General features: G+C 38.3%; 1 protein-coding gene across 1 annotated transcript in view; it reads left to right on the top strand.

Annotated features, from left to right (window-relative positions):
• The window catches only part of Gabrb1 (gamma-aminobutyric acid type A receptor subunit beta1), a 450,390-nt gene that overhangs the window by 419,586 nt on the left and 18,363 nt on the right, over nt 1–12,441 (top strand). Inside the window, exons 6-7 of the mRNA XM_055629226.1 lie at nt 6,595–6,732; nt 6,871–7,023. Of these exons, the coding sequence (XP_055485201.1) occupies nt 6,595–6,732; nt 6,871–7,023 (291 nt within the window). The remainder of the gene's footprint in view (nt 1–6,594; nt 6,733–6,870; nt 7,024–12,441) is intronic.

Genomic DNA, 12,441 nt, shown 5'->3' with positions numbered 1-12,441 from the left:
ACATTAAAAAATTTTTAAACTGCACAATATTAGATACTACACTTTTGTCCAAAGCTGGGAGAAAAATCACCTAACTACTGAGTAAGCTAATTGAGTATCTGTTCAATCGCTAGACCATGAGTGAATAGAACAAAAAATTCTCATTTTCAATAGTCAAACACACCAACAATGGGTCTTGCAGGATAGGATAGACCACTAACTTTTAACAGCCCAAATCAAAAGAAGAGATAATGAAGATCAGCAAAGAGTGAGCCCCAGCAACAGCAGCTGGCAATATCATCTCTAGAAATCACCAGTGGTAGCCAATTAGAAGTCAGGATAGGCTGCAATCAGGATTAGGAGACCTAATGAAGACATCCAGACTCTTACCAATGGGAAATTTAGGTTGATCTTGATACATTCCAAGTAAATAAAAATCTGAAGAAAATCTTGAATGTTTCACTAGCAACCCTTGGTGACAAAGTTTTAACCAAACCATTTAGACATTAGTCAGCATAAATAAAATGTGTCTACATTCTATAAGCTCGTCAAGAGTTTTTGATTCCTTATTGTAAAATATATTTTAAAATCTATAATTTTAAAACAAATAAGCTGTGTCATCAAGTCAATAACAGTTCAATATATACGTCTGCTTTGTGTGAGATGTATCTTAATATGGTCAATATAAAGTTAGTATGTAGTATTTGACTACCATGTTCAAGGCTCTAGGTATAACCCCCAATACACACAAAAAAAAAGATAAAACAATACAAACAAAAAAATTAAGTCTGAAGTATATGTCTTTAAGTGGGCATGACCTAACACAAGCAAAGTAGAAACTATTGAAAAGAAAATACTATAAGTACTTTCTAGGAAAGACAAGCACATGGAGAAGATGACAGGAAGATACATGAAAGATCTTAGAAGACGAAGATGCCAGTATATAGAAAGACTACTGGTTTGTTTTTCTGTTAACACAATGGGTGGACAAGGATCAGATGAGAGACAATGCCCAAGATGATTTTTCTTCTCATTAAAAGAACATATTTTCAGGGATGGAGAGATGGCTCAGCCAGTACAGTGTCCATTGTCCAGTCTTGAGGACCTGATTTCATTCTCAGGGTCCACGTAGACAGCCAAGTATGGCAGTGCACAGCTGTAATCTCAGCACTGATAGTTATAAATCCCTGGGCTTGCTTGTCAATCAAGCTAGTCACACCGGCAAGCTATACGCCCCAGTGAGAACATTGACTCCAAAACTTAGGTGTTGTTTTGTGAAACACACCATCTGAAGTTGACCACTAGCTTGCAAATGTATGACCACATGTGTTACCTATACATGTATGTGATATCGCACACACACACACACACACACACACACACACCAAAGTAATTTTTATAGGACACATTGTCTACAATTACATAAAATTCTAACTACCCCCTTGCCTGAGAGAATGTGAGGGGAAGGTCCACAAACACTAGATGACCACTCAAACTGTCGGACAAGAGTCAAACATTAAGTGAATTGTTGTATAGACTTGTACTTAACTGTGAGAACATTGCAGAACCCTATGGCCAATAGGGCCCTTGAGAATAGCGTGGGTGAGTGGTAAAGAAGGTCATTGGTTGAAATGCTGATCATGAGTGAGATTTTAGGACATATTCACCAGGTTCTCAAATCTGCACTGTAACATCTAAAACGGAGAAAAATGACTTCTCGTCCAACTGTTAACCAGGAATTCCAGGTTTCTTTAAACCAACTCTTATCACATGGTCATTTTCAGTTCTTTTGGCCCAAAGCATACCAGCAGAACTGTTTGTTTTATATCTATGCTTGCTTTGTGCTTCTATCACAGAGAATGGTGGACTGAATACTTTTTTTAATTTTCTATTTTATTTTTATTAATTACAGTTTATTCACTTTGTATCCCAGCTGTAGCCCCCTCCCCCACCCTTTCCCAATCCTACCCTCCCTCCATCTTCTTTTCCTATGCCCCTCCCCCAGTCCAATGATAGGGGAGGTCCTCCTCCTCTTCCATCTGACCCTAGTCTATCAGGTCTCATCAGGACTGGCTTCTTTGTCTTCCTCTGTGGACTGGTAAGGCTGCTCCCCCCAAACAACAAAAAAATTACTGGCTTACACCCTTGTAAGTCAATAAGTCTAAAGTCAAAGGCCCAGCAGTTGGTAAGGATGCTCTGGCTGTACTATTCCTCATTGGGAGGGAGAAGACAAAGCACCACAGTATGGAAACACAAGAACAAAAGAGCCAAACCAAGTCCAATCACATGCTGCACAGACACTCCTTCACTCCCAGCACTCAGAAAGCAGAGGCAGGAAATGTTGTGAGTTAGAGGTCGCTTGGTCTACATCGTAAGTTCCAGGTCAGCAAGGGCTCCACAATGAAACTGTATCTGAGAGAGAGAGGGAGAGAGGGAGAGAGGAGGAGAAAGAAAGAGAGAGAGCCAAACTAGTACTTCACAAGGAAGCACTTCACAAATTAATTGTATTAGTGCTTATTGCTCTTATTGCTCACTTCCAAAGTTCTTATCTTCCAAGACTGCTGCTCTGGTAAAACAAGCTCACAACATGTGAACCTCACTGGGCACATTCACAGTGTAACAGTCTGTATCATTGCCTAGCCTTGAGCTAATCATCATATTCAAAAATAATTTATTTTAATAATTGGTCTAGGGGCTGGAGAGATGGCTCAGAGGTTAAGAGCACTGACTGCTCTTCCAAAGGTCCTGAGTTTCAATTCCCAGCAACCACATGGTGGCTCACAACCATCCATAATGAGATCTGGTTTCCTCTTCTGTCATGCAGGTATACATGCAGGCAGAACTCTGTATACATAATAAATAAATAAATCTTAAAAAAAAAAAAAAGAATTGGTCTAAGTGTATCAAAACAGTGAAACTTGCTATATTGCGAAGGCCTGTCCTCAGAAAGAAGTAAACGTCCATCTTTCTGCTCTTGGATGAAAGTTTAAGTCCTGACATCATCTCAACACATCTAAGAACAACATCTGACCACCCCTAAAGTTCTACTGAGCACAGTGAAGAGTTAACTTTTATTTGCAGAGTAGAAAATTCATCTAAAGTAAAATATTTCAAACAGCATAAATTCTAATGTTCAGACACTTTTATACTATGCTAGCTCTCTGAATCTTCATCTGTTGACATCAACTTAATTTTACCTGCACTTTCAGCATCACTAAGAAGTCCCCAGGGGCTGAGAGGAAATTCTGAGTGCTTCTCTGTGGTTGTTGCTAGGAAACAACATCCTTGGAATTGGAGTGCTCAGAGTGAAGCTCTGTGTGAAGTCACCGGTTCATAAAGGAAAACCGTTGGCAAATAGATTGTTTAGGTGTGAGCAAATTGATGTTCTCTCTCTCTGTGGCAAAATGCTCTTGTGTAACCTTTGAATAATAGTGTGCTTCTAGGCCGCTATTCTTCGCTTGGCTCCCGCTGCCATTACTGCCCCCATGAGAACTCCAGCATCTATATAAATGAGAGTTCACATTCTCTTTTTTTTTTCCTCTCCCCAAATCATCTGTAATTATCTCAGCGCCCACAGCACTGTGAGTAATGAGTTTTAGTTAAACAAAGTGAAGTGAGCTTGGAAATAAAGACCCAGACCCCTGACTGGCAGACCGCAATACTCCCTCCTCATCCAGCAGATAGGTGCCCAAAGGACTGCATACGCCAACTCCCCACAAACAAGGCGTTTCCTTTACATGCCCATCTAGGACATAAATTAGGCAAAAGAAAAATGAATCAGAACCATAATTAGACAGAAATGATTTTAAATAAAACATATAAAATGATAATGATTACAAACTGTAATCAGCCTACGTGAATACGGCCTCACTATCAAGAAGGGTTACTGAAACGTGAGCACTGAGGGACTGAGACAGGGCAGCAGATGCCCGGTATGGCTAAGCATGGAGGGCTCAGGAAGGATGCTCTGGACATACAGGTCTCTCACATCTTGGGTGGGCTAGAGTGGGAGAGCATGGGATTTCGTGACACTGCTAAGAATGATGTGAGTTTCATTTCATTTCATGAAATGTTTATGTTTAGAATTTTCCATTTAATATGCCCATACCATCAGACCACGGTTAACTGTGCCACCTAGACTGTGGAAAGGGAGATTTTGCATAAGAGACAACTAACATGAATATCAGCATCTGCTTTGGCAGGGTGGTCACATTCCAGTTTTACTTAGTGTTAAGCTGCTGCCCAGAAGTAGGAGCTAACAGAGCTGCCGCTTTGACTCACCCACTCCCTTCTCCTCTCAACGCAGACTACAAACCATCTGGGCTCTCACAACTTGAACTTGTGCTTGCCTACATTTTTGCCCCAGATTCTGACAACTGAAGCAACAGCTGGAGGTTGAACTCTATCACCTTGTTAACTTAGCAAGTCTAGAGCAAGCCAGAAGCTTTTTTTTTTATTACTGGATGTGGAGATTATCTATGTGTTTAAATATTCATTTATCTTTCTGTCGGTCCATCACTTATCTTTTATCTCTACATCTATCACTCATCTATCTATCTATCTATCTATCACCAACCTATCTACCCATATTTCCATAAGCTATCTATCCATCCATCACCCATCTACCTACTCATTAATCCATCATGCATCTATATCTATCTATCTATCTATCTATCTATCTATCTATCTATCTATCTATCTATCTCTCCATCCATCTGTAACCCATCTATTCATCACCATCTCCATGCATTACTTATTTATCTATTTGTCCACCTCCTATATACCTATAAATAACCTATCTATCCATCCATCACCCACCTACTATTTATCAATTCATTACATATCTATTTCTGCAGTCGTCTATAAACCACCTATCTTTCAATCCCTCACACATCTGTGTCTTCATCCATCCACCACTCATCTATTTACCCATCTATCCATCACCTATCTATCTATCATCTATCTATACAGCTAGATAGCTATCTACCCATCCATCCATTACCCATCTATCTATGTATGTATCTTCTGTAGAGCTGTTAATGGATTCCTAGTAGATACTCAAGACAATGTTAAACAAGTATCACACATTCACACTCAAGTTTGAAATCCAGCCTCAATACATCAATTAGTCCCAAGTAGATTTTGGTAAGCCCAATAGGTAAAGAGGATCATGTAGCCTCTCAGAAACAATGTTTATATGTAATGATAAGTACATTGTAGATGAATTATTTCATATGGATATAACTCTTTGGGGAGAGGGAAATTGTTTAATGGTTTAATGACAAGTTAAATATAATGTTATGATAAAGGGTAATTTTATAGACTATCAAATATAAAATAGCTATTATTTAATAAATTCAAGGACAATAATTTTTAAAAGTTTTTTGAAGAGGAATTTTAATTCTTTTAAGAGGTAAAATTGAGACAGATTTTTCTTATACATGCATACCCAAAAAGAGAGACTAGGAAAATAACAATTTCATTTCCAAACTGGCAAATTGGTGCAATTTTTTAACACTTACATTTAGCTCCCAATTTTTAAATTTTAAAAATTATATTTTACATATATGTATATGTATATGTATATCTTAGAAAGATGTGGCTGCTTTAATCAAAAGCATTCATACTACAAAGAGTTCACAGGGTTATCTTTGAAACACATGTCAGTAACTCTAATAAAATAAATAATGCTTTTTTGTTTGAAGTGAATATAAAAAGAAAATTGAAAAGTCAACCACATGTTTATCTGGTTAAAGTGGATTTTAAATGAGCCAAATTATCTTTAGAATTTTAAAAATGTACAAACATTATTCTAGCTATACATTCATTCTTAGACACCACCATGACTCAGCTAAGCCATAGCAAATGGGGACAGATGAGAAGGGAGAAGAAGAAAAAAAAATAACAAAACAGTCCATGGGTCTTGCATGCCAAAGCCAGGGGCATACGTTCAACTGTCATCAATCTTCTCTGGATTCTGTTGACATTGAAAACCACCCTTATATATTCAAAGAAATCAATAACTCATAATCACCTAGTATAATCAAGAATGTATATAATTCTTAAGATTTTACCTTTCTATTACCTATAATAGCAGTAACTGTAATGGCGGATATAAGCCTGGTTAGTTTGGAATGTATGTTTATTTTTAAGTGCTTTTATTAAAATTTTGGTGTTTTTTTTTTTAACTATATTCAATTTCATTATCCCTTAGGTGTTCCTTTTAATAACTGTTTATCCTTTGATTCTGTTTTTGTTCTTAGGTGATGCATAACACAAACCCATTTCCAGAGTCCTGGAATGCAGAAACCCCATTGCTTTAACAAAAAAGCACCCTCCATAGATACAATAAAAACAAATTTGTAGCAGTAATACAAAGTAATAAAGGACCAGGGAGCTTAGGCTCAGGAAAGCCGGATGCCTCTCCTTCCTCAATGTAGCCACTCTTAACCCATTAGAAATGGCACTCCATGGAAGATCTATCTGCCATTCCTGTTCAAAATGACACGCTGGCCCTAATGTGCTATGACTCTTCCCTCTGGCTGGAGGACTATCTTCAGAATGTGTCTAGAACAACTGTGCTCTGTGTGACTAGGTTGTGCTTCTTTACTTCAGATGGCTATACCACTGACGACATCGAGTTTTACTGGAATGGAGGAGAGGGAGCAGTAACGGGGGTCAATAAAATTGAGCTGCCCCAGTTTTCAATTGTTGACTACAAGATGGTGTCCAAGAAGGTGGAGTTCACAACAGGTGAAGAAGTTTCCTCCCTACTAATCCATTCATGTGTGAAAGAGAGATGGTGATTCTAATCAAATGCTTCTCTCCCTCCCTCTCTCCTTCCCTCTCTCTTTCTCCCTTTCTCTCTCCCCCCCTTTCTGTCTCCCCCAGGGGCATATCCACGACTATCACTAAGTTTTCGTCTCAAGAGAAACATCGGCTACTTCATTTTGCAGACCTACATGCCTTCCACACTGATTACCATTCTGTCCTGGGTGTCATTTTGGATCAACTATGATGCATCTGCAGCCAGAGTTGCATTAGGTAATGTATCCCCACCTTTTTCAAGCTAGTCAATCAGGCATTCAAACAAAAAGGCAGCATTTAATTTAGGATCAAAAGCAAGACCTCTCATGTAGCAAGTAAAAGAATTAGACTGCAATAGGATGCTTTAAAATAACATTTGTAATAGCTAGGAGCTGGAAACAACCCAGATGCCCCTCAGCTGAGGAATGGATACAGAAATTGTGGTACATCTACACAATGAAATATTACTCAGCAATAAAAAAAGAAGGAAATCATGAAATTTGCAGGTAAATGGTGGGAACTGGAAAAGATCATCCTGAATGAGCTATCTCAGAAGCAGAAAGACACACACAGTATATACTCACTCATATAGACATATAATATAGGATAAACCTGCTAAAATCTGTACACCTAAAGAAACTAATCAAGAGGGAGGACTCAGGCTAAAATACTCAATCCCCATCCAGAAAGGCAAAGAGGATAGACATCAGAAGAAGGAGAAAACAAGAAACAGGACAGGAGCCTGCCACAGAGGGCCTCTGAAAGGCTCTGCCCTGCAGACTATCAAAGCAAATACTGAGACTTATGGCCAACTGTTGGGCAGAGTGCAAGGAATCTTATAAAAGAAGTGGAAAATAGTAGATGTAGAGAGAACAGAAGCTCCACAAGGAGAGCAACAGAGCCAAAAAATCTGAGCACAGGGGTCTTTCCTGAGACTGATACTCCATCCAAGTACCATGCATGGAGATAACCTAGAACCCTTGCACAGATGTAGCCCATGGCAGTTCAGTTCCAAGTGGGTTCCATAGTATGGGAACAGGGACTGTCAGACATGAACTGATTGGCCTGCTCTTTGATCACCTTACCCTGAAAGGGGAGCAGCCTTACCAGGCCACAGAGGAAGACAGTGCAGTCACTCCTGATGAGACCTAATAGACTAGGATCAGAAGGAAGGAAAAGACCTCCCCTATCAATGGACTTGGGGAGGGGCATGTGTGGAGAAGGGGGAGGAAAGGAGGGTTTGGGAAGGGAGGAGGAAGAGAGCTACAGGGGGGAGACAAAGTGAATAAAGTGTAATTAATGAAAAATTTAATAAAATAAAATATCCAAGATAAAGTTTAAAAGTGCTTATAATAAATATCTTTTAGCACTTGACCCCCCCAAAAAAGGAATATGTTTCCCACTGTATGAATGTTTTGCAGATTACTTGTTAGAATCTCATTACACTGTATTTTTTCCAAATTTGTGATGACTTCCTCTTCATTCCCTTATTTTGACTACGGGAACTGTAATTCTTGTAACTCATTATTTTAAACCATGGAGAGAGAGCTAAAATTTGTGACTGTTAGCAATTTGCATCAATGGTCAGGAAATACTATCCTTTGATCAACTATCCTTTGATTAAAACACATCAAACTGAGTCTTTCCTTTAAATAGAGCTCATTATATTCAAGAAGGCACAAACAATTCATCAGTTATATTAATGATCTATGATCAAGACAGAATAAAAAATGCTTTCCTGTTTGTAGGAACAAAATTCAGAATTAATCTTACTATGGTTGAGTAATTGCTTGAAAACTAGAAAGCTATATTTAAGACTGTAAGTGGCTCTTTGGAAAGTTAGAACGTGTTTAATATGTCTGATGATCTAGCCATTTGCAGGTCTACTTCATTATTTATAATATTCAGACACTTTTTAGATATAACTCCAGTTTCAAACAAGGGAAAGGAGAGAAGTACCACATTTGGTTAAGACAACATATTACATCTCTTCTCTTTTGAAATTACTAAGCCAGATTAATTGACTAGCGTATCCCTTCACACAGACTAACTGTCATACCCCAGCTCTCCTCTGTTGGCTGCAAAGTCAAGTGTTTGCAGCCTCATATCAATCTTAGGATATTCTAAAGATAAAGAACAAGTAGTTAATCATATTTTATATTTATCTTCAACATATTGGTTTAATGTTAATATATGATAGGGTTTTAGAAAATTGTGCATATATGATAGGGTAAAAGAAAACTATGGATAATATCCAGTCTACATCAGGGAAAAAACTCACAACCTTGTACAATTGGTTCTCTATAGATGCCTATTCTCGAAGCAAATGATATTTTCACTGGAGGCAGTAGAGGAGCTGGAGCGATAGCTCAGTGGTTAGGAGCTTGTAATGCTCTTGTAGGACATGAGCTCAGCTCACAGCATCCATGTTGGGACTCACACAAACCTGTAGGCCCAGATCTAGGGCATCTGATGCCCTCTTCTGGCCTCCTTGGGCACTTTCACTCATAGGCACATTCTCACAAAGGCAGGTAATTTTAAAAAGTCAAATATATATGAAAGATGTTGACATATAATGATGTCCTTTTTTTATTTTATTTTTCTCATTAGTTATATTTTGTTAATTCTGTATCCCAGCTGTATCCCTCATTCCCTCCCCAATCTCACCCTCCCTCCCTCATCTCCTCCCTGTCCCTTTCCAAGTCCACTGATAGGGGAGGACCTCCTCCCCTTTCATATGACTCCGTTTTGTCAGGTATTTTCAGGACTGGCTGCAAAGTCCTCCTTTGTGGCCTAACAGTACTGCTCCTCCCTTGGGAGGTGGGGAGGTCAAAGAGCCAGTCATTGAGTTCCTGTTAGAAATAGTCCTTGTTCCCCTTACTATGGGAAACCAATTGATTACTGAGCTATCACGGGTCACATCCGAGCAGAGGTTCTAGGTTTTATCCTCTCATGGTCTTTGGTTGAGTGTCCATCTCAGAAAAGACCCTGTGCCCAGATATGTTTGGTCCTTGTGGAGCTCCTATCCTTTCCACATCAAACTCCCCTTTTTTCATATGATTCCCTGCACTCTGCCGAGGGTTTGGTTATGAGTCTTAGTATCTACTTTGGAACACTGCTAGGGAGAGTCTTTCAGATGCTTTCTGCGGTAGACTCCTGTCATACATTCAATGCATATCCCATTTGTCTTTCTAAATGAGGATTGATCATCTTACCCCGTGTTTGCTTTCTTGATTATCTTCTTTAGGTGTATAGATTTCATTATATTTATCATATCTTTTAGGTCTATATAAGCGAGTATATTCCATGTTTGTCTTTCTCCTTCTGGGATACTTCACTCAGAATGATCTTTTCTAGATCCCACCATTTGCCTGCAAATTTCATGGTTTCCTCTTTTTTGATTGCTGAGTAGTATTCCATTGTGTAAAAATACCACAATTTCTGTACCCATTCCTCCATTGATGGACATCTGGGTTGTTTCCAGGTTCTGGCTATTACAAATAAAGCTGCTACAAACATGGTTGAGCAAATGTCCTTATTGTGTACTTGAGCAAATTTTGGGTATATGCCTAGCAGTGGTATAGCTGGGTCTTGAGGAAGCACTATTCCTAGTTGTCTGAGAAAGTGCCAGATTGACTTCCAAAGTGGTTGTACCAGTTTACATTCCCACCAGCAATGGAGGAGGGTTCCCCTTTCTCCACAACCTTTAATCTTTAAAATATAAAACTAAGATATTATAACACAATTTTTAAAACATTTTCTATTTTCTAATTTAAAACAGACTTAAAACATAAATACAGAATGTAAATAGAATATTCTGTCAATCACATTAGCTAGAACAATGTTAAATGAAATTTAAAGTTTTAGTCAAAGAATCAGGTAATATCTCTTATAATGGAGTTCTTATCATTCCAACATACTTGAGTTAATCACTTATCTGAACCCATTTTGCTTTTTTATATACTATTTTTACTTATTCTTTGAAAATTTCATGCATGTATACAATGGATTTTGATCAAATGACCCTACTACTTCCCTCTAACTCTCCCCAATAATCTCCAACCCATCTCCCTTCTGACTTTATATTATTGTTATTGTTGCTGTTGTTGTTATTATTGATGAGAAAATATGAAACATATGCACAATGGAACCTAATTCAACTATAAAGAAAAATTAAATCTTGAAAATTTCAGATAAATGGGTAAAAATAGAAAAATATATATATCTTACCCCCTGATGGTACTGTTGATGTATCAAATCAGGGAATTTACAATCTACAGTCATCACTTGCCAGATGATTGAAGCTTCCTTTTCCTTTCTTCTAATTTGCTCCTTTCATTCCCTCCACACCATTGTCTTCTCATCCCTTTCACAGCCCCTGTCTTTATTCAATAACTCTCATATTATTTCAAATATTATCATCAAATCTCGGAGCTTATTTTAAATGCTGTTGTTAACCATCTTGATATTTTTTTTGTCCTATAGCATCAAGACGACTAATCTCAGACTTTTATTTGTCTGGTTGGTTTTGGTTGTTTTTTTTTTTTGAGACAGTCTCATGTCCCACAGAGCATCCTCAAATTTGCTGTATACCCAAGGCTGGTCTTGAACTCCTGATCCTCCTGCTTTTGTTTTCCAATTCTGGGATTACAGACATGCACCATCAAACTCAGCTGCAGAGTTTGTCTTTATCTACCTATAAAACAAGAAAAAGATAGCTTCCCCATCATGTTCAGTGGATTGTTGTGGTGCACTGTACAGATGTGCTGGTGTTCGCTGCAGCGCAAACTGTCTACACAAAAGCCATCTGCTTTTCTGTACTCTTACGTCTCCCAATTGTTGTTCTATTCATTACCGTTATGCATACCATGTAGTTGGTATGCTGTCACACAAGCATCATACTATTAACCTTCCGTTTAGATTCAGCAAAGCAGACAAAACACAACCTGCATTGGGTTTGTAGGTATTAACTTTTTTATTAACCCTAAAGACTGGTTTTCAATAAGCCTTTTTCTAGCATTAGGAAATGAATTTGTTACAGACTCTGAAACCAATAAAATCAAGGTGGAAGGGAAGGAGGATCTTCCCTATCAGTGGACTTAGAGAGGGGCAGGGAGGAGATGAGGGAGGGTGGGATTGGGAGGGAATGAGGAAGGGGGCTACAGCTGGGATACAAAGTAAATAGACTGTCACTAATATAAAAAAATAAAAACATAAAAAAATAAAAATAAAATCTACGTAATATTTCAGAAAACAAAGCAACAATGAAAAAATATGTTATTATTTTTTCCATTGTATATAATATTGTATATAAAGAGTACTTGATGCAAATCACAAACGTTCTTAAATGTCTCTTCTTTTAGCCATACCACACAAGAGTGGCAAGTGACTAGAAATGCAAAATGAAATTGTGAGTGACGTGAGTTATAGATTAAGTCAGTTAACTCAAACCGGTCACCACCTTTGAGTCTGGCAATGGCTGCAGTAGGGAAGGGTCACAAGGACAGATTCTAGAGGGAAAAGACTGAGGAATGGAGAGAAGGTGCACAACAGAGTGAGAGAGAGTACGAAGTGGAATTTCAGGGGAACTTTTTAAAATTTTAGTGTGGTGTGTGTGTGTGTGTGTGTGTGTGTGTGTGTGTGTGTGTGTGTGTG

This window comes from Psammomys obesus, unplaced genomic scaffold (genome assembly GCF_907164565.1).
Source record: "Psammomys obesus unplaced genomic scaffold, mPsaObe1.curated_primary_1811, whole genome shotgun sequence".
Lineage (NCBI taxonomy): Eukaryota > Metazoa > Chordata > Mammalia > Rodentia > Muridae > Psammomys > Psammomys obesus.
The sequence above is the reverse complement of the archived record's forward strand: the minus strand, read 5'-3'. Positions and strand labels throughout refer to the sequence as shown.